At 50.2% G+C, this 23,244-nt stretch overlaps 1 protein-coding gene across 2 annotated transcripts in view; it reads right to left on the reverse strand.

Moving 5' to 3' along the window:
- The window catches only part of LRRC49 (leucine rich repeat containing 49), a 296,862-nt gene that overhangs the window by 26,711 nt on the left and 246,907 nt on the right, over positions 1-23,244 (reverse strand). For both annotated transcript variants that reach the window (XM_077263871.1, XM_077263870.1), the window contains exon 13: positions 110-347. In XM_077263871.1, coding sequence (XP_077119986.1) covers positions 110-347 — 238 coding nt within the window. The remainder of the gene's footprint in view (positions 1-109; positions 348-23,244) is intronic.

The raw sequence follows: 23,244 nt of genomic DNA on the forward strand, positions 1-23,244 counted from the left end.
ATAAATTCATACATATTCCTATAGATCTATTCTGTACATAATAGAAGTTAAAAACATAAAATAAACTAAATAATGACAATATCCAAGGCTTCACTGCCTCCATACTTACCGTTACATTGGGAAACTTTATTCTTATTTTTGGCAGAACCTGAACTATATCTTCGAAATTTATAAAAGTGAAAGAGATGGTGTTGACTGAACCAGCGGTCTGTACACTCCATGTCCGGTCAAGAGATTCAAGAGCTCCCAGGCCATAAAGTGACAAAGTATCTCCTTCCAACTCCACAAGATGGGAGTCCACCACAGACAGTCCTTGCACGGCACTGCTGAGGACAGTATCAAGTGATCTACGGTGGAAGAAGATGTGATCATTAATATTTAAACAAGGTTCCAATATCTTTAAAGTTTGACAACACAATTATCTTTCTAAAAACGTTTTATTCTGTTACACAGATTGTGTAGTTGAGTGATTTACTTTCTTAAATAGATCAATACAATGATAGCCAGAAGACGATGCTTCAAGTACTGTACTGTCTTCTCAGCAGAGTAGAATGCAGAAGATGGTAGGAGAGTTTTGTGACAGATGAACAATGTACCACAGTTCAGTGACATTTATGGTCTTAGGAGAACTATTAAGTGACCCTATGATTGCTACTTGGGTGTTCTAGATCTATTATGAAGCTGAAATCGTTTACTCCTATAGAAATATGAATAACACCATAGTAAGGTGATTCAAAGATACTACAAGAAAAGGGAAAAAGTGCTCACAGGGTACCACTGTATTTTGAAAATGAAAAGATTTGTCATGGGGAAACCCAAGTGTTAGCTGCGCTCACTCGGAAGGGTTGTGTTATTAACACCTGATGCAGCTGGGGCTTAAAAGCTGCTGTTATCGACTCTGATGTGGCACTGAGTACCCCCTTGGGAGTGACGTATCTGTGGGAATCGCTGGTATCCATCCAGGCTAGTTTTAGTCAGCACCACTAATTCCAATTAAGATAATATATAATGGTATAACCAGCATTACAGCTTAACAGACAGTATCACACATGATGGGAAATCCAACGGTGTATCTAAGTGTTTTCACCCGCTTTCCATTGAATGTCTCATTTACTCATAGAAAACGGACAAAAAGATAAATCAGTGTATGTAAGCCTATCAAGTGTGATACTGTCTGCTGAGCCATATATCTAATTTTATCATGTGTGATACTGTCTGCTGAGCTGTAATACCGCTGTCCCATTATTTCGTACCTTCCTTGGGAATTCGTGGCACTGCCGGAAAGTAGCCTGTGGGATAGTCAGCGATTCACAAGGATACCTAAAAGTAATGTACAGATAAAATTGTATCAACAGTTTCTTTATATGAAGGGTGCTTTGGGGCGGCCCATTGGCTTAATGCTTAGCATTACTTTATCTCACTGGGATCATGGGTAACAATATTGCCATAAGCAACATCTCCATGAAATTTGTATAATCTCTGTACAATTTCAAGAGTTTCTTCTGTGTAACAAGCGAAGAGGATCCAGAGTGAAAAATGAATCCCAGGGTAAATAGAACTTCAAATTTATTAAGAACAATTAATACACTCCATAAAGATGCAAAAAGGTAACAGACATATGGGTTTCAGCAGAAAGCCTTTATCGTAGTCATCATGAATGAAACATGTAGGTCCTCTACATCCAGTTTTACCCATATGGAGTGTATTAATTGTACTAAATAAATGTGAAGTTCTACTTACCTGGGATTTAATTTTCCAAGCTGGGACCTCTTTGTTTGCTGTTCGATTACCGCTGTAGTTGCCCTGACTTGATCCATATGAGGCTTCCTGGACCCTTAGACTGTGTACATCCAGATTGGATATCTTTTACATTTTCTTCAGTGTATTCTGGATTTTGGTTCAGCATAAAATTGGCATGTGTGTACTGTACACCAGTGATTGGGAATTAAATTGTGAGCCCTACTGAGAAAAAGTGACTGATGTAAGTAGTGAGAGTCTCCATATAATGGGGCACAATGAGGGTTGGGGGTACTGGGAAAGCAGTGGGAAATAAGAAAAACCAATAAAGAAAATTACTTTACAGACTGCATTAGATACCAATTTTACCTATACCTAAAAAAAGGTGAAAATATTATATTGAAGAACTTTAGACCTGTCCAACATCCAACACTCTCAGTGCACACCAGGAGAAGGCATTTTCATGGAAAGTCACAATCACACAAGGTAGCAAATATGAAACATTGTTCTGCCATCACAATGATCCTCAGCCAAACTTTCAATATTTGAGTCATCAGCCTTGCATTCACCCAACTAAGCCTGCCTGCAATGCGGATCGTATTAATTTAACTCATGTTGGCACGTAAATTCAACTTCAAGAAATTACAACTTGGCAAGATCTTATGGGATTTTTCCGAAGCAATGTTTTGGTTTTTTTGCTTGGTTTAATGAGGAGCATATCCAACTGAGCACAAATCCCAGTTCTATTTCCAGGTCTATACAACCATGAACAAGTCATTTCCTTCTCCTCTAAAAACGTACTGCCAAACACACTTGGTAAGCTCTTATATAGTGTTGTCTTGACATGAATACAATAAACATTCTTCAAAGTACAGGGCTTTTTCTTTTATATTTAATGGCAGAGTATGTAGAATATACAATAGCCAATAGATGACGTTGACTAAGTTCATGATGGAGGGGCCAATTACTGGAATGTGGATTACTGGGTATTTTAAAATCTTATTATTACACCTACTACATATTGAGATAGGATTTCGTAGATGGGAATACCCCTTTAATGTATTCAGCTTTCAATTTTTTAAATCTGCATGAAGCAGTCAGTTAGCGTTAGAACAACAGTTTAGCTACGAGTTTTCTCTTCCTATCAATTTAAATACAAATTTTTATCATGTACTGCATCAGAAAAGCTGGTTTTAAAAAGTCTAAAATACAATAAACATAAACCCAGGTCTTTTACAGTATGCCTAGCATCTGCTTCATGGAGTTTTTGCCTTCCACTGGATCAACATATTGGTCATAGGTTGAAAGTGACGCACTTATGTCTACTTTCAATCTTAAAAACTAGGAAACTATACTCTAAACCACCATATGGTTATCAAACCACCAATATATTTTCAAAATTAAGTTTTTATAAAAATGTAAGACGATTTCACTAGGTGTGAGATAAAAGATAATGTCACTTTCCTTAAAAAAAAGTTGTGCTCTAGTTTAGCATTGATGCCCTATCCTTATCTGATCGGTCGAGATCCAACAACCAGCACCCCCACCATACAGCTGTTCTCTATGTCGTGCTCAATTACGGCGGTGCTCAGTATTCGGATATTGGCTGTGGTAGGATAAAAATAAATAGGAGGTGAATGTGCAGTACCCAGCGTTATATGGGCAGCCTGGACAATTTCCCGGGGCCCTAGCATCTACAGCAGGAGAATTACTGATAATAGCTTTATCAGTGAAGCTTCCAATGTGGAGATTGCTTCAAGACCTTTGATGACATCATGACCACGTGAAACCCGAGCATTGCCAGGGGGAATAAACTTCATTTTCTCCCTGTAGAGTTTGGTAAGTGCGGGGGGCCGGGCAGGTTAGTAACGCTATTAACCTGCATATTAACCTCATATTTGCAAATTAAGAATGTTTTTTCTGGTGACAGGTTCCCTTTAAAATACATTCAAAAAATGAAATTGTTTTTAAAGAGAACCTGTCCAGTTTCTACTCTTATTTTAGTCCCACCACTCTCCTAAGTGTTTTTCAGCAAAACAAAGATATCGACATTTTTACTTAATGCTAATTTTTATGGTCTTTATCAAGGGTAGTAATGCAAAGCTCTCTGAAGACACCCCCCGTAGAAAATCCTGTGAGTGCCACCCCCCTTAGTAAAAACCATAAGAATTACACCAAATAAATATAAAGAGCAATATCTTTGGAACCATAAGCTGGATTAAAGATAAATAAAAATACAATAGTTAGGTGAGCAGCAAAAATAAAATGGGAGAAAAAAATTAGACAATTTTCAGCTGGTGAAAGGTCCTCTGCAAGTGAAGAATCCCACTGTTCCTATACTAAAAAAGTACATGCAAAGTTGTATCAAATCTGCATGAAAAACATCGCAAACATGCAACAATAAGAGCAGATTACTATCGCGTATTTCGATGCATAAAAAAGCAGCGTTTTTGCAAGTGGGGACTTATGCATTAGGCAGGGTTTTGTCTGATGATCTAGTGTGTATGGAAGCCACATGTGATATGATAAAGGAAGAAGGGTCATGGGTGGCTCAGTGGTTAGCACAGCAGCTTTGCAGCGCTGGAGTCCCACCAAGGACAACACCTGAAAGGAGTTTGTATGTTCTCTCCATGTTTGTGTGGGTTTCCACTGGTTTCCTCCCACATAATAACTACAGTACAAAGCGTAGGTATAATGTTAAAGTAGCAGCAGCTGGTCAAATACCTTCTAATGTTCCTGTTGTAGGGCTGATGCCTCCTTTACAAGCCTTAACTTGACAGCCATAAAACAGTGGCCTGATAGGTGACAGTACTGACTGAATTGCCATAATTAACCATGGGAGGCTGACATTATCTGCTCTTTACACCTTGGACAGGTTTTCTTTTGTGACACAGATATTGCTCTTAGGATCTGTGCAATCATCCTGACAGCACAATTAAGTACAGCAATAGACTGTGTAAATCACACTTTGTTGGGCAGGAATGCCGGCTATTCTAGGACAGGATCTGAACATTGAGCCTCGGAGGTACGCGTGGAAAGCTGACATCTGAGGTAATCCTGTACAGTAATACGTGGCAGACTGGAAGACTCCAGACAGGTATTACTGTGGGATACAGGCACCTCTCAGGTTTCTCTTAGAATTTCCTTATGTATGCAAATTACTGAAGTGGAATAATAATTAGGCGGGAGGCAGACAAAGTATTTGTGTTGATGGCTTAAAAATCCTACAAGGGCCTAGACTTCTATAATTGCTTGGTACAGAGCATGTAAAATGACATTACTCCGGTATGTAAATTTGCACGACATTTATAATAAGGATGTCATAACTTATTACAGCGGAGCATAGTTATAACGGTTATTTTATCGGTGCATTTTCGTTGCCCTCAGAACAGCCAGATTTAGGCAATTGAATTGGACATGTGTCCTCATAGCTGCACCTCAATATGCATGTTAATGTTCAAGGCATATTCACATGTCATACATTCATGGCATATACACAGGACATGCTGTAATAGTACAGAAGATATGAGTCTCACCAATAGTACCTGCATCCATCTCAATAGGACCCTGTCGGGAACAGCTTACAGTGGCATGAATTTGGACCTCGTTCTAGATATAGATGCTTGTCCTACTGATGGGATTCACACCTATTAAACATTTATGGCATATCCTGTAAATATGATCCAGCAATACCCTTTTAAAATGATTAGAGATTGGTAGGATCGTGGCGCTAGAGTGGCGGATCATTAAAATAGTGTGTTGTATGACACTAACATTTAGGGAGTCCGTGGTACAACAATTTGAACTGTAGGAGATAAAAGTAATAAAGGGTTATGGTGGTGCGCTGACACTGGAATTAGCAAGGATACAGTAATAAAAATTAAACACCTTTTAGGATTTTTAAAATCACAAACCGTTTCATGACTCTGGACCAGACCCCTTCATCTCGTGATCTTCACCCTCGGTCTGGAGCTATACACTGGTTTGCGATTTTTTTTAAATCCTACATAAAAAGGTGTTTAATCTTTATTACTTTGGGACACTGCGGCTTACGCCGCTGTCCCCTGACTGCTGCGCCTTCCCCTGTGTTAAAAGCAGATCTCCCATTTAGTGAGGCCAAATGGGATATGGGGTTAACTCCCCGCAGTGGGGGCGGGGCTTATCCTCTGCTCCTGGCGCCCGGAAGTGCTGATAGCACATCCGATCCCTGGACCCGGACCTGTTGGGCTGCCGGATCATGGACCCGCTGGAGCATGCGGTGAGGGATAGGATCGGCAGGGAAGGAAGCGCTTGGTTAGCAGCTTTGCTGACTGGGAGCGACTCCTTCCCTGTTATGGTGCAGGCGATGCCGCCGGAGGGTCGGTGCTCTCGCAGAGCCACCCGGCCTCCGGCACGGCTGAGCCCGCCATTATATTCAAAGAAGAGCGCGCGCAATTCGCGTGCTTCTTCTGATTCGGGCGCCAGGCGCAGTAGTACGGCGGGAAGCAGCGTCGTACTTCAGGTGGGGGAGGCTCAGGGATCGGCGCTGCGCGACACGTGCATTAGTACAGCCCCTGCTGCCCCAGTGACAGGAAGAAGGAGTGCAGGTCTGCAAGTGCCAGCGTTATTACCTGGCTCTGCAATCTTATTTGGAAACAGCATGGGGGAGCCCAGGGAACGTCTGCTTCCTCACAGGATGCAGGCTCTGCAGAAAAGGAGACTGAGGCTCCGCAGGGGGGCATCCCACCACTTTCTTGGAACATGGGGGAAGTTATGGCCAATACTGACAGGAGCAGGGATACGGCAGCCCCAGTGCAACAAAATGTGGGTTCACCTCACATAATATCAGCGCCCGGACAGCATAGCGCATACTCCCAGTCTAGTATAGGAGGAGAGTCGCAGTTTCCATCCTACCCACTCATCTTTAGTACCCCGTATTCGCAAATACCAGGCGGGCAATTAGCTCCCTCTCAGGCGGCGGTAGCCGAACATCAGAACGCCCCAGCGTCGCTATCGCAGATGGCAACCGGTGTTCGTCCCCCAATTCAGGGTGCTGGCACCCCGGCTCTGGATAACAGACAGAGTGCGGGTATCCGCTCCGCGCGCAGATCATCATCGTCATCCCCCAGAGGGCACCGCAGGAATAGACATAGGAAGCGCGGTCGTTCTGACAGCAAGCGGCGTTCGTATTGATCCAGGTCCAGCCGGCGCAGTAGGCGTTCTAGAGCGTCGCGTTGGCGCTCGCCTTCGTCATCAGGCAGTTCTTCAAGCAGGTCGCACAGGCAGGAGTCTTCTCGTCGTAGGTCCATACATCGCACGGAGCGTCAAGGTTCGATGAATCCCGTGGCACGGGATGCAAGCCGTCCGGATGTTGGTGCACCAATTGGTGAGTACCCCTTTGTTGGGGCTTGGGGGGGGGGGAGAGAACCAACACCATCCTTTCAGACACAGTAGCCAATGCGGCCACAGGGAATAGGATTTATGTTAACCCAAAAATACTACAACCGTCAGGATCGTGCAGGCAGCCCCTCCCTCCTCGCCCGGACGTTTATAAGGATGGTCTGTTTTGTGGTGTCCCTCCATTAGGGGCTCACTTGGACAGCGCCATCAAGGAACAAATCTGGGCCAATGAGTTCGTCGATATATGGTCCCTGGTTTCCACGGACCAACACTCAATTGATAGAGAGAGATGTTTGGGTGACAAGACATACGAACGGTAGGCGAAAGTTGCAAAAACCATTAATAACTGGTTGCAAGCTTTTGCGGTCCTAGGATGTGTTATGGGTAGTGTTGAGCATTCCGATACCGCAAGTATCGGGTATCGGCCGATACTTGCGGTATCGGAATTCCGATACCGGGATTCCGATACTTGCCGCGTATCGGATACCGGAATCGGAAGTTCCAAGATTCAAAATGCAGAAATTCAGCCAATGAGAATGATTCCAAGTGTGGGCACATCCTGTTTAGCATGGAGGGCATGAAACTACTGGCAAGGCTGTGATTGGCTGCTGAAATGATGTCATGATGCAGTTTAAAAGTCGCTGGCGCCATTTTGCGATCACTCTGCTGTGAATTCAGTTAGTGACAGGACGCTGTTTGCTGACTGAGGGACAGTTTAGAGATAGCGATTTGCTTCTTTGTGCTTTCCAAAGGCTAATTTAGCAACCGCTGTGTTCACCTACTATTCACCTTGCTTTTGCCTTGTAGCGCTGTTTTCACAGCGATCTGCAAGGTCTGTGTGTGTGTGTGTGTGAGTGCAGCCCACTCTCTAGTCTGAGTGCAGCCACATAGGCCATCCATAGCTGGTTGTATTCAGTTCAGGGAGGGTGGTTCATTGCCTCGTACTGTTCTTTTTTTTTTTTTTTTCAAGTAGTGTAGTCTGCTGCTAATTTATTCAAAAAAATCCTATTAGTGTCTTTCCACCCGTCTCCAGCTAATTTGTGGAAAAACACTACATAGGATAACGTAGAGGAGGGTTTTTGGGCCTTGCAGCGCCGTTTACGGCTGTCTGCACGGTCTCCGTGTGACTGCAGCTCGCCCTGTAGTCTGTGAGCAGCCATAGCCTGGTTGTCTTCAGCTCAGGGTTGTTCACTGCGTCATACCGCCAAATCAATTTTCATTTTGTTTTAAGTAGTGCAGGCTGCTGCACATTTTTTCCAAAAATTCCTATTAGTGTCTTTCCACCCGTCTCCAGCTAATTTGTGGAAAAACACTACATAGGATAACGTAGAGGAGGGTTTTTGGGCCTTGCAGCACCGTTTACGGCTGTCTGCACGGTCTCCGTGTGACTGCAGCTCTATCCGTTGTCAGTTCAGCCCCAAAAAAATAAATAAATAATAAAGTTCACCAAACACACCAGTTACACCACTTTACATTTGTGTAGGCCACATTAGCTCATATTAAAGTCTAGTCCACACTTTAGAAAATTAGTGTTTCTTATACCTGTTAGGAGGAGTTGCTCAGGAATAAGCACACAAAGCCGTTAGTACTTTTCTGCTTATCTTTATCAGTCAACCAAGATGAAGAAGGCAGTGAGTAAGGCACGTGGGCGTGGGCGTGGGCGCGGAGCAGGGAGGGGACGTGGGGATTCTGTGCCTGCTGCGGGCACTGGTGACTCATCAGCACCCACTTTCACCAGGCAACAGTCATTCATGCGCAGCTTTGTGTCAGAGCGCCGTACACCGCTGCTGCGTGAAGACCAAATTGAAGCCGTTGTCGGATGGATGGCAGCTAATGCATCAACTTCAATTAGTGCCACATCCTCTCAGACACAGAGCACTGGAGAGCAGCCATCTGTCTCTTCACCACCTGCCAAATTGCCCAGGCAGACAGAGAGCCCAGGACAGGAGCCGTCTCTACTTCTGTTCTCTGAATCTCTTGGCTTGGAAACAGGGGGCCAGCCAAGCAGCATTGGAGAAATGGAAGAAGAGGCAGGGTGCAGTGATGCCCAACAGCTTTTTCTCTCTTCCTCTGAAGAGGCGGGTGGGCCAGTGGCTCCGGTCACCACATCGCAGGCCGCATCAGCTGATGATGACACTCAGGTGCCACTTACTGGTGCGTGCTCTGCTGCTGAGACTACCCAGGAGGAGCAGTTGGGGGCAGAGGGTAGTGTAGATGATGAGGTCCTTGACCCATCTTGGCGTGAGGGACAGGAAGGTGGTGTGAGCAGCTCTGAGGAAGAGATTCCCCGTACGGCCCAAAGAGGGAGAGGGAGGGGGAAGACTGCGGATCCTGCAGCCTCCGCTTTGGCACCCGTTAGGAGCATGTCTCTTCCAAAAGCCAAAAAGGGCGCTCCCAAGACTTGCAGTGCCTGGTCCTTTTTTGACACAGTTGCAGATGACATTTGCTATGTCAGATGCAAGGTGTGTCATCAAAAAGTCAAAAGAGGTCGAAATGTCAGCAACCTCAATACCTCCAACATGTGGAAACATGTGCGCAACAGGCACCCGGCGGAGTTAGAAAAACACACTGAAGAGCTAGGCCAACCAACAGCGGCAGCTACCACCTCTTCAGCTCGTGTTGCCTCTTCCTCTAGCTCACACGCAGCTGGTTCGGCTTCCTCCCAGGATCGCCGTGGAAGAACCTCTGGCCCTGTTGTCCAGAGACCCGCTGTAATTCCACCCGCAGCACCACTTTCCCAGTCATCCACACACTCCCAGCCCAGTCTACAGCCATCGGTAGTACAGGCATGGGAGAAAAGGCGGCCTTTCTCGTCAAACCACCCACGAGCACAGGCTCTGACTGCAGGCATTGCCAAACTTCTGTCACTGGAAATGCTGTCATTCAGGCTGGTGGAGACTGACAGCTTCCGTGACTTGATGTCATTGGCAGTCCCACAGTACAATGTGCCCAGCCGCTTTTACTTCAGCAGGCAAGCCGTCCCTGCCCTGCACAAGCATGTGGAGGGACACATAAAACACGCGCTACTGAACGCCGTCAGTAGCAAGGTCCACCTCACCACCGATGCGTGGACCAGTCAACATGGACAGGGGCGATACCTTTCCCTCACTGCCCATTGGGTTAATGTCGTTGAGCCGGGTACAGACCGTGCGAGTGGCGCAGGACGTGTCCTGCCCACTCCAAGGATTGCAGGAATCCATTCTGTACGCATTGACTCCTCGTCTTACACCAGTTCCTCAGAATCATCGCTGCAGGAGCCGTCACAGTCCACCTCCACATGGACCCGTGATGAACGTGTACCTGTTACGACCGACATGAGCACAGCCGTGGCCAAACGTCAACAGGCCGTCTTGAAATTAATTTTTTTGGGGAATCGTAGCCACACAGCGCAGGAGCTCTGGAATGCCATCAAGCAGGAGAGCGATGTGTGGTTTGTGCCAGCGAATCTCCAGCCAGGCATGGTAGTGTGTGATAATGGCCGAAATCTGGTGGCAGCTCTGGGCCTCGGCAACCTCACTCACATCCCATGTCTGGCACATGTGCTCAATTTGGTCGTGCAGAGCTTTTTGAGGGACTATCCGGATCTTGATGCACTGCTGCACAAGGTCCGCCTAGAGTGTGCTCACTTGCGGCGTTCCAGCACGGCAAAAGCGCGCATTGCGGCTCTGCAGCGCCGACACCGCCTGCCGGAACATCGCATCATATGTGACCTACCTACCAGGTGGAATTCCACGTTACATATGTTGGAGCGGTTGTGTGAGCAGCAGCAAGCTGTAATGGAGTACCAGCTGCTTCAGGCGCAAAGAAGTCGCACTCAGCGCCGTACAGACTTCACAACCACAGAGTGGGCCACTATGAATGACGTCTGCCAGGTTTTGCGTCCCTTTGATTATTCCACGCGGATGGCGAGTGCAGATGATGCACTAGTCAGCATGACTGTCCCCCTTATCTGCCTGCTTGAAAAATCACTGCAAGCGCTAAGGGATGATGTTGTGGAAGAGGTGGAGGATGAGGATTCACCATTTCCATCATCTTCTGGACAGTCAGCGCCACGTGGTTCCTCACAAACGCGTAGGCAGGGGACAGTTTGTGAGGAGGATGAGGAGGAGTCAATGGAGGAGGAAGACATCCGTCCAGAGGAGGGAGTTACCGAATTGTCCAGTACTCAGTGTGTACAGCGAGGGTGGGGTGATGACGAGCGGGCAGAGATCACGCCTCCAGCAGGGGACAGCGTTTCTTGGGCAGTTGGCAGTCTGCAGCACATGGTGGATTACATGCTGCAGTGCCTGAGAAACGACCGCCGCATCGCCCACATTCTCAACATGTCTGATTATTGGGTGTTCACCCTCCTCGATCCTCGCTACCGGGACAACGTAGAAAGCCTCATCACACCGTTGAACCGGGAGCGAAAAATGCGGGAGTACCAAGACACACTGGTCAATTCCATCATCTTCTCCATTCCAACTGAGAGAAGTGCTGCTAGTGCATTCCAAAGCAGCTCAGTGCGTCCAGGCAGTGGTGGAGGCTCTGCACAAAGAGGGAGCAGAAGCAGTGCCTCTGCCCAAGGCAAGACCAGTATGGCCCAACTGTGGCACAGTTTTCTGTGCCCGCCACAAAAGTCTACACCATCACAGACGGCTCCAGTCAGCAGGAGGCAACGGTTCCGTCAGATGGTGACAGACTACATGTCTTGCCCTCTTGCTGTACTCCCAGACGGCTCTTCCCCTTTCAAGTTTTGGGTCTCAAAGCTGGATACATGGCCAGAGCTAAGCCAGTATGCATTGGAGGTGCTGTCTTGCCCTGCGGCCAGTGTATTATCGGAACGTGTCTTTAGTGCTGCAGGTGGTGTACTAACTGACCGTCGCATGCGACTATCCTCCGATAACGTTGACCGGCTTACTTTCCTGAAAATGAACAAGGCCTGGATCTCGCAGGAATTTGCCACTCCTCCTCCTGATTAAATAATTAGGTCACTGTATACGTTATCCAGGTCTCCTGTTGTGTTCATCTTTCTACCACCCGAACTTAAATTCCTGGGCTCCAACACCGCCAGTTGAGGCTCAGAAGTGCCGTCTGCACAGTCAAAACATACAACCCAGTGTTATTGGGTTTCAGTAACGTCAGCTGATCCCCAGCTGTGTAGCCGGCAATGTGTCATGCGACCGCCACGCTGACACAACAACTGAAATGTAAGGGAATCTGTCCCCCCCCCCAAGGCGTTTGTTACTGAAAGAGCCTCCTTGTGCAGCAGTAATGCTGCACAAGGAAAAGGTAGCTATTTTGGTTTAGCTCCTTGCACACGCAGAGCTTAACACTTATAAAATGTGTCCACTGATACCGTAAAACCGTCCCGGAGGTGGGACTTTCCTTCGTAATATGACGCAGCACAGCCGTCATTCCTCCCCCCCCGGCGCCGCGCCCCGGCTCCTCAGCGTTGTTTGATTGCGTCCCGGAGCCTGCGCTGTTATGTTATACCGTGGCCAGGCACACTTAGCGCTGCCCGTCTTCTGGCATCATTTGGTGTCAGGATGGCTGCGCCTGTGCGGCCGCGCTGGCCGAGGGCCCGCCTTGCAGTGTCTTCTGATTTAATCCCACTGGGGGCCTGGGATCCATGGACATGCGCAGTGCATATCTGAACCTCCACCTCTCACTCATCTCCCTACGGCTTCTTCAGACTGTTCGGTGTCAGCTGGTCCCTAATAGCATGCCACGGCCGTGACACCGCACAGTCTTAAGAAGCCGTAGGGAGGGGAGTGAGAGGCGAGGATATGCACTGCGCATGGCCATGGATCCCAGGCCCCCAGTGGGATAAAATCAGAAGACACTGCGAGGCGGGCCCTCGGCCAGCGCGGCCGCACAGGCGCAGCCAGCCTGACACCAAATGATGTCAGAAGATGGGCAGCGCTAAGTGTGCCTGGCCAAGGGATAACATAACAGCGCAGGCTCCGGGACGGAATCAAACTACGCTGAGGAGCCGGGGCGCGGCGCCCGGGGGGGAGGAATGACGGCTGTGCTGCGTCATATTACGAAGGAAAGTCCCACCTCCGGGACGGTTTCACGGTTTCAGGGGACACATTTTATAAGTGTTTAGTTCTGTGTTTGCAAGGAGCATGATGAAAAGAGCCACCTTTTCCTTTTGCATCTTTTGTGCTGCACAAGCTGGCTCTTTCAGCTACAAACGCCTTGGGGGGGGGTTAAAGGTTCCCTTTCGACTTTCTCAGGCTTCGGCCTACATTGTGTTCCTCTGCTTTTCCACCTGTCCCTGGGCTCCAACACCGCTAGTTGCCGTCCAGAAGTGCTGTCCGCACAGTCCCAACAGTCGCTCCTCTGTTATTGGGGTTCAGTAACGTCAGCTGTTCCCCTGCTGTGTGTGTGGCAATCCCTCCTACCTCCTCCACCTCCTCCTCCTCCACCTGTCCCTGGGCTCCAACACCGCTAGTTGTTGCCTGGTAGTGCTGTACGCACAGTCAACAGTCCCTCCTCTGTTATTGGGGTTCAGTAACGTCAGCTGTTCCCCTGCTGTGTGTGTGGCAAACCCTCCTACCTCCTCCACCTCCTCCTCCTCCACCTGTCCCTGGGCTCCAACACCGCTAGTTGCCGTCCAGAAGTGCTGTCCGCACAGTCCCGACAGTCCCTCCTCTGTTATTGGGGTTCAGTAACGTCAGCTGTTCCCCTGCTGTGTGTGTGGCAATCCCTCCTACCTCCTCCACCTCCTCCTCCTCCACCTGTCCCTGGGCTCCAACACCGCTAGTTGCCGTCCAGAAGTGCTGTCCGCACAGTCCCAACAGTCGCTCCTCTGTTATTGGGGTTCAGTAACGTCAGCTGTTCCCCTGCTGTGTGTGTGGCAAACCCTCCTACCTCCTCCACCTCCTCCTCCTCCACCTGTCCCTGGGCTCCAACACCGCTAGTTGCCGTCCAGAAGTGCTGTCCGCACAGTCCCGACAGTCCCTCCTCTGTTATTGGGGTTCAGTAACGTCAGCTGTTCCCCTGCTGTGTGTGTGGCAATCCCTCCTACCTCCTCCACCTCCTCCTCCTCCACCTGTCCCTGGGCTCCAACACCGCTAGTTGCCGTCCAGAAGTGCTGTCCGCACAGTCCCGACAGTCCCTCCTCTGTTATTGGGGTTCAGTAACGTCAGCTGTTCCCCTGCTGTGTGTGTGGCAATCCCTCCTACCTCCTCCACCTCCTCCTCCTCCACCTGTCCCTGGGCTCCAACACCGCTAGTTGCCGTCCAGAAGTGCTGTCCGCAGTCCCGACAGTCCCTCCTCTGTTATTGGGGTTCAGTAACGTCAGCTGTTCCCCTGCTGTGTGTGTGGCAATCCCTCCTACCTCCTCCACCTCCTCCTCCTCCACCTGTCCCTGGGCTCCAACACCGCTAGTTGTTGCCTGGTAGTGCTGTACGCACAGAGCCAAACACCTCGCCAATGTGTTAGTGGGGTTCAGTAACGTCAGCTGTTCCCCTGCTGTGTATACGGCAACGTGTACTGCGACCGCCACGCAGGCACAACAAGTTAAATTTAAGGGAACCTGTCCCCCCCCCCCAGGCGTTTGTTACTGAAGGAGCCACCTTGTGCAGCAGTAATGATGCAAAGGGAAAAAGTGCCTCTTTTCGTGGTGCTCCTTGCACATGCTGAACCTAACACTTATGAAAAGTGTCCCCTCCTACCGTGATACCGTCCGGTAGGTGGAACTTTCCTTTGTGATGTGACGCAGCACAGCCGTCATTCTTACCCCCTTGGCGCCGTGCGCCGCCTCCTCAGCGTTGTTTGAATCAGTCCCGGAGCCTGCGCTGTTAGGTTAGCCCTTGGCCATGCACACATTTTGCGCTGCCCGTCTTCTGACATCATTTGGTGTCAGGCTGGCTGCGCCTGTGCGGCCGCGCTGGCCGAGATCCCGCCTCGTACTGTCTTCTGATTTCATCCCACTGGGGGCCTGAGATCCATGGACATGCGCAGTGCATATCTGAACCTCCACCTCTCACTCATCTCCCTACGGCTTCTTCAAACTGTGCGGTGTCAGCTGGTCCCTAATAGCATGCCACGGCCGTGACACCGCACAGTCTGAAGAAGCCGTAGGGAGGGGAGTGAGAGGCGAGGATATGCACTGCGCATGGCCACGGATCTCAGGCCCCCAGTGGGATTAAATCAGAAGACAGTACGAGGCGGGATCTGGGCCAGCGCGGCCGCACAGGCGCAGCCAGCCTGACACCAAATGATGTCAGAAGACGGGCAGCGCAAAATGTGTGCATGGCCAAGGGCTAACCTAACAGCGCAGGCTCCGGGACTGGTTCAAACAATACTGAGGAGGCGGCGCACGGCGCCAAGGGGGTAAGAATGACGGCTGTGCTGCGTCACATCACAAAGGAAAGTTCCACCTACCGGACGGTATCACGGTAGGAGGGGACACTTTTCATAAGTGTTAGGTTCAGCATGTGCAAGGACCATAATTAAAAGAGCTAAGTTTACCTTTTACAGCATTAGTGCTGTACACGATGGCTCTTTCAGCTACAAACGCCTGGGGGGGGTTAAAGTTTCCCTTTCAACTTGCTCCAGTGCAGGCTTCGGCCTACACTCTGCTCCCTCTCCTCCTCCTGCTGACCCTGGGCTCCAACACCGCCAGTTAGGGCCCGGTACTGCTAGCTGCACAGAGGAAAACACCAGCCAATGTGTCAGTGGGGTTCAGCACCGCCAGTTGTTCCCCTGCTGTGTAGCCGGCATCGTGTCCTGCAAAAGCCACGTAGACACAAGAACTGAAATTGAAGGAAACCTGTCCCCCCTCCCCCAGGTGTTTCTACGTTTTACAGCCACCTTGTACGACAGTAATGCTGCATGTGTGCAAGGTGGCTCAGAAACGTATTCTCCTTGCCCATGGGGAACTGAACACGTCTAAAATGAGTCCTCTGCGACCATTAAAACGTCCCTCAGGTGTGATTTTCCTTTGTATTGACACGCAACAAGCTCCTTGGTAGCGCTGCCCGTCTTCTGGCATCATTGTTTGGCTGCCTGCGCCTCTGCGGCCGCCTTGCCCCACACAACGCCCCTCGGTGTCTTATTTCTTGGGACTGCGAGGGTGTGATTGATGGGCATGAACGGTGCATTTCTTCGCCTGTCCCTCATCTCCTTCCGCCTTCTTCGGACTGTGCGGCTTCATGGCCGTGGCATGCGATAAGGGATCAGCTGACGCCGCATAGTCTGAAGCGGGTGTAAGAAACCAAGCGAGAGGCGAACATATGTACTCCACCAGACCATGAATCCCAGCCCCGCAGTGTTTTAACAATGTTAAGACACTGCGGGGCTGGGATTCATGGTCATCGCAAACTGCAACGGCCGACATTACATGATGTCAGAGGATGGGCAGCGCTAACAGCGCAAGGCCAAGGGATAACACGACAGCGCAGACTCCTGTGCAACAAATAACGATGCTCAGGAGGCCGCGCCAAGCACCAAGGTGGCATTTTTGCCAGCTGTGCTGCGTCTCTTTACGAAGGGAACTCACGCCTCAAAATCAGTTTGACTGTGTAAGGGCCTAAATGTTATACGTGTTCCTTTCAGTGTGTGCAAGGAGCAAAATTAAAAGAGCAACCTTTGACTTGTGCGGCACTACTGCTGCATAAGCTGTGGCTCTTCTAGTTTGTAACCCCTGAGGGGGGGTTAAAGGTTACCTTTGAAATCGGTTCAATTAGGCTTCGGCCTACACTCTGCTCCACCGGCAGAGCCCGGGCTCCAACAACGCTAGTTGCTGTCCGGAAGTGCTGGCTGCACAGAGCCAAACACCTCGCCAATGTGTCAGTGGGGTTCAGCACCGCCAGCTGTTCCCCTGCTGTGTAGCCGGCAACGTGTCCTGCGACCGCCACGCAGGCACAACAGACCCAAAGCTGCCGCCAGTGCAGGCTTCGGCCTACACTCTGCTCCATCTCCTCCTCCTGCTGACCCCGGGCTCTAACACCGCCAGTTGGGGCCCGGTACTGCTAGCTGCACAGAGAAAAACACCAGCCAATGTGTCAGTGGGGTCCAGCACCGCCAGCTGTTCCCCTGCTGTGTAGCCGGCAACGTGTCCTGCGACCGCCACGCAGGCACAACAGACCCAAAGCTGCCGCCAGTGCAGGCTTCGGCCTACACTCCCCTCCCCCTTGCTCCTCCTCCTGCTCCTCCTCCTGCTGACCCCGGGCTCTAACACCGCCAGTTGGGGCCCGGTACTGCTAGCTGCACAGAGGAAAACACCAGCCAATGTGTCAGTGGGGTTCAGCACCGCCAGCTGTTCCCCTGCTGTGCAGCCGGCATCGTGTCCTGCAAAAGCCACGCAGACACAAGAACTGAAATTGAAGGGAACCTGTCCCCCCTCCCCCAGGCGTTTGTACGTTTTTAAGGCCACCTTGTACAGCGGTAATGCTGCATGTGTGCAAGGTGGCTCATAAACGTATTCTCCTCGCACATGTGGAACTGAAAACACGTCTAAAATGTGTCCTCTGTGTGACCATTTAACCGTCCCGGTGGTGTGACTTTCCTTTGTAATGACACGCTGCAACCCCCTTGGTAGCGCTGCCCGCCTTCTGGCATCATTGTTTGGCTGCCTGCGCCTCTGCGGCCGCCCTGACCCACACAACGCCCCTCGGTGTCTTATTTCTTGGGACTGCGAGGGTGTGATTGATGGGCATGAGCGGTGCATATCTTCGCCTGTTGTCACTCATCTCCTTCCGCCTTCTTCAGATTGTGCGGCTTCATGGCCGCGGCATGCGATAAGGGATCAGCTGACGCTGCACAGTCTGAAGCGGGTGTAAGGACCCGAGTGCGAGAGGCGAACATATGTGCTGCGCCAGGCCATGAATCCCAGCCCCGCAGTGTTTTAACAATGTTAAGACACTGCGGGGCTGGGATTCATGGTCATCGCGAACCGCACCGGCCGACATTAAATGAGGTCAGAAGATGGGCAGCGCTAACAGCGCTAGGCCGGGGGATAACACGACAGCGCAGACTCCTGTACAGCAAATAACAACGCTCAGGAGGCTGCACCCAGCACCAAGGTGGGATTCTTGACATCTGTGCTGCGTCTCATTACAAAGGGAACTCGTGCCTCCAACACAGTTTGACTGTATAAAGGGCTAAATGTTATACGTGTTTCATTCAGCGTGTGCAAGGAGCAAAATTAAAAGAGCAACCTTTGACTTGTGCGGCACTACTGCTGCATAAGCTGTGGCTCTTCAAGTTTGTAACCCCTGAGGGGGGGTTAAAGGTTACCTTTGAAATCGGTTCAATTAGGCTTCGGCCTACACTCTGCTCCACCGGCAGAGCCCGGGCTCCAACAACGCTAGTTGCTGTCCGGAAGTGCTGGCTGCACAGAGCCAAACACCTCGCCAATGTGTCAGTGGGGTTCAGCACCGCCAGCTGTTCCCCTGCTGTGTAGCCGGCAACGTGTCCTGCGACCGCCACGCAGGCACAACAGACCCAAAGCTGCCGCCAGTGCAGGCTTCGGCCTACACTCTGCTCCATCTCCTCCTCCTGCTGACCCCGGGCTCTAACACCGCCAGTTGGGGCCCGGTACTGCTAGCTGCACAGAGAAAAACACCAGCCAATGTGTCAGTGGGGTCCAGCACCGCCAGCTGTTCCCCTGCTGTGTAGCCGGCAACGTGTCCTGCGACCGCCACGCAGGCACAACAGACCCAAAGCTGCCGCCAGTGCAGGCTTCGGCCTACACTCCCCTCCCCCTTGCTCCTCCTCCTGCTCCTCCTCCTGCTGACCCCGGGCTCTAACACCGCCAGTTGGGGCCCGGTACTGCTAGCTGCACAGAGGAAAACACCAGCCAATGTGTCAGTGGGGTTCAGCACCGCCAGCTGTTCCCCTGCTGTGCAGCCGGCATCGTGTCCTGCAAAAGCCACGCAGACACAAGAACTGAAATTGAAGGGAACCTGTCCCCCCTCCCCCAGGCGTTTGTATGTTTTTAAGGCCACCTTGTACAGCGGTAATGCTGCATGTGTGCAAGGTGGCTCATAAACGTATTCTCCTCGCACATGTGGAACTGAAAACACGTCTAAAATGTGTCCTCTGTGTGACCATTTAACCGTCCCGGTGGTGTGACTTTCCTTTGTAATGACACGCTGCAACCCCCTTGGTAGCGCTGCCCGTCTTCTGGCATCATTGTTTGGCTGCCTGCGCCTCTGCGGCCGCCCTGACCCACACAACGCCCCTCGGTGTCTTATTTCTTGGGACTGCGAGGGTGTGATTGATGGGCATGAGCGGTGCATATCTTCGCCTGTTGTCACTCATCTCCTTCCGCCTTCTTCAGATTGTGCGGCTTCATGGCCGCGGCATGCGATAAGGGATCAGCTGACGCCGCACAGTCTGAAGCGGGTGTAAGGACCCGAGTGCGAGAGGCGAACATATGTGCTGCGCCAGGCCATGAATCCCAGCCCCGCAGTGTTTTAACAATGTTAAGACACTGCGGGGCTGGGATTCATGGTCATCGCGAACCGCACCGGCCGACATTAAATGAGGTCAGAAGATGGGCAGCGCTAACAGCGCTAGGCCGGGGGATAACACGACAGCGCAGACTCCTGTACAGCAAATAACAACGCTCAGGAGGCTGCACCCAGCACCAAGGTGGGATTCTTGACATCTGTGCTGCGTCTCATTACAAAGGGAACTCGCGCCTCCAACACAGTTTGACTGTATAAAGGGCTAAATGTTATACGTGTTTCATTCAGCGTGTGCAAGGAGCAAAATTAAAAGAGCAACCTTTGACTTGTGCGGCACTACTGCTGCATAAGCTGTGGCTCTTCTAGTTTGTAACCCCTGAGGGGGGGTTAAAGGTTACCTTTGAAATCGGTTCAATTAGGCTTCGGCCTACACTCTGCTCCACCGGCAGAGCCCGGGCTCCAACAACGCTAGTTGCTGTCCGGAAGTGCTGGCTGCACAGAGCCAAACACCTCGCCAATGTGTCAGTGGGGTTCAGCACCGCCAGCTGTTCCCCTGCTGTGTAGCCGGCAACGTGTCCTGCGACCGCCACGCAGGCACAACAGACCCAAAGCTGCCGCCAGTGCAGGCTTCGGCCTACACTCTGCTCCATCTCCTCCTCCTGCTGACCCCGGGCTCTAACACCGCCAGTTGGGGCCCGGTACTGCTAGCTGCACAGAGAAAAACACCAGCCAATGTGTCAGTGGGGTTCAGCACCGCCAGCTGTTCCCCTGCTGTGCAGCCGGCATCGTGTCCTGCAAAAGCCACGCAGACACTTGCTCTTGTACCTTCTGCTCCCCATCCTGGTTCCAGTACCGTCAGCTGGTTCTGGGCAGAGCCTTTGGCTTAGGTGCCTCCCTCTGGGTATCCGAGTTCCACCAACGTCAGGTGGTCCTTGGTAGTGCTTTCAGGCACGGGTACCTCCTGCTTAGTAACCGGGTTCCAGTAACGTCAGCTGGTCCTCGGTAGTTCCATTGGCTCTTGGACCTTCGGCTACCCATCCGGGTTCCAGCACCGTAAGCTGGTTCTCGGCAGTGTCTTTTGCTCTTGTACCTTCTGCTCCCCATCCTGGTTCCAGTACCGTCAGCTGGTTCCGGGCAGAGCCTTTGGCTTAGGTGCCTCCCTCTGGGTATCCGAGTTCCACTAACGTCAGGTGGTCCTTGGTAGTGCTTTCAGGCACGGGTACCTCCTGCTTAGTAACCGGGTTCCAGTAACGTCAGCTGGTCCTCGGTAGTTTCATTGGCTCTTGGACCTTCGGGTAGCCATCCGAGTTCCAGTTCCATCAGCTGGTTCTCGGCATTTTCTCAGCCTTCTTGTACCTTCTGCTACATTTCCAAGTTCAAGAGACTAAACACGATGACCCGGAAGACCACCCCTAAGATGACGACGACACCAGAGACGACAACCACCGTGATGACGACGACCCTGGAGACGATGACCCTGAAGACCACCCCGATGACGACGACCCAGGAGACGACGACCCTGGAGACGACGACGACCTGGAAGACCGAGAAGCAGAAGAACAAGAGGCTGCAGAACAAAGAGCAGAAGAACATTAAGCATAACACTAAATATCAGAGCAAAAAATATTATCTAAATTATAAGCAGAAGAAGACTAAGCAGTGTATGGGGGTGAGTCCGTTCCTCCTCGTGGTGCCCCTGGATAAAGCCTGATGCTGCAGGCCAAACTGAACGCGGACAAATGTAACTCTTTTGTGACAGGCAGAACGGAAGGTGTAATCTTCAAACTTTTATAGATAACAACTACGGGAATGCCTGTCACAAATAAGAATATGATGAAGAAGTAGAAAATGATGAAGATAATAGTAAAATAAAAAGAATATGAACAATGTAACCAAAAAAAATAATAGGTAGAAGATGAAGAAGAAGATGAATAAGGTGAAGAAGTTGATGTCAAAGAAGCTGATGATGAGGATAATGAAGAAGAAAGTGTGGGAGAAGTAAAAAAGAAGGTGAAGGGCGTGGAAGTAGTGAAACATCAATATCTGACAAAATAAAAAAAAAATTAACATAGTCAAAATCTTTCTACCGCCGAACGTCATAAAAAACCCCCAAAATCCTGCTATTCTATTACATTGGGCTAAACCTCTGTGCCTTTAATGTCTCCGCCACGTCCCCCAATACATCCTACATTATTCTTAGTTGTTTTCCTTCATGTAGAATGAACCTACAAGTTTATAAAGGGTTTATTTTAATTCCGATATTTTCGTCCCATTGACTTGCATTGGGATCGGGTATCGGATTAGATCCGATATTTTGACGGTATCGGCCGATACTTTCCGATACCGATACTTTCCGATATCGGAAAGTATCGCTCACCACTAGTTATGGGGGAGAAGCACCCCGAGAGATGCTCTGAGCTTTTTATATACTTAGACAGCATCTATAATTCCTATAAGGCCCACGGGGGATCAGCATGGTGGAAATATGGACCAAACCGAAGAAGAAAGTATTGGACCACAACAGGCACGCACAACCATGTAGTATGAAAAATAGAAACGTTTTATTCAACACCACAACAAGCATAAAAACATTTAAAATACAACAAGTATGAACACAACACCCCTATGCAAAATATAATTGCACCATCAATGCACATATATAAAGGTATAATTTGCAGAAAGCATGCTCGATCAGACCAACCATTATGCACAGCACCACCTATGTATAAACCAAAACTCTATGGAACCTGTAAGGTGAATCAAACCATGAGCTAGAAAAAAGATGGTGAGGCAGTGTGTGATAAGTCCCTCTGCTACCTGATGGGAGAGGGGACGGCGCCTGGGTAAGAAGTCAAAGCATGGCTACACCAAGCTACTAAATGCGCAGGGGGACGGCATGAAGCCGACATTACTGAACCAAGTCAAGGATGGATGGTGGAAATATGATGAAGATTTCCGCCGTCGTCTGTCCGTCAATCCCCAATTAGGCTGGGGTGTGAAAGCCACGGATTCGTGGCTTCGCCTGATGATGGCTCAAAAAACGACTCAATCCTTTCATGGGCCCGCTTCCGCGTCCAATAGCAACACGGCAGCAGCATCTATTCGTAGGCCAGGTTTGTGCTGGTTATTTAATGAAGGACACTGTAAGTTCTACGGGCTCTGCAAATACAAGCACGAGTGTTCAGCGTGCGGTGGACCCCACTCCGTGGCTAAATGCACACGGCCGCCCCAAAAAGCTAACCCCGGAAAAAACCCCTCTACAGGTGAGGTTACCGACGCCAGTGAGCGTAGAAAGAATGGGGCCGTGGCTGGACAAATACCCCAATAAGTCGGCTGCGGCGCAACTGCGGTTCGGTTTTTCCTATGGCTTTTTCATCCCGTTTAATCGCTCCCTCGAGTCGCAGTCAGCCCCAAATTTACAATCAGCTAGGGAGTTACCCAACGTGTTAGCAGAGAAATTGGGCAAGGAAATCGGGTCGGGTCGCTTCCGCGGCCCTTTTAAGACACCCCCTTTCCCTAATTTGCGTGTTTCACCCCTAGGTATAGTTCCCAAAAAGGAGACAGGCAAGTACCGGTTGATTCACCACCTGTCCTACCCCAAGGGGACGTCGGTCAACGACGGTATACCCAGTGAGGACTCAGCCGTTACTTATATATCCTTCGATAAAGCGGTGGATTTAGTCAGAAATGCCGGTCCGGGGGCCCTTATGGCCAAGTCAGA

The sequence above is a fragment of the Ranitomeya variabilis genome, chromosome 5 (assembly GCF_051348905.1).
Source record: "Ranitomeya variabilis isolate aRanVar5 chromosome 5, aRanVar5.hap1, whole genome shotgun sequence".
NCBI classification, from domain to species: Eukaryota; Metazoa; Chordata; class Amphibia; order Anura; family Dendrobatidae; genus Ranitomeya; species Ranitomeya variabilis.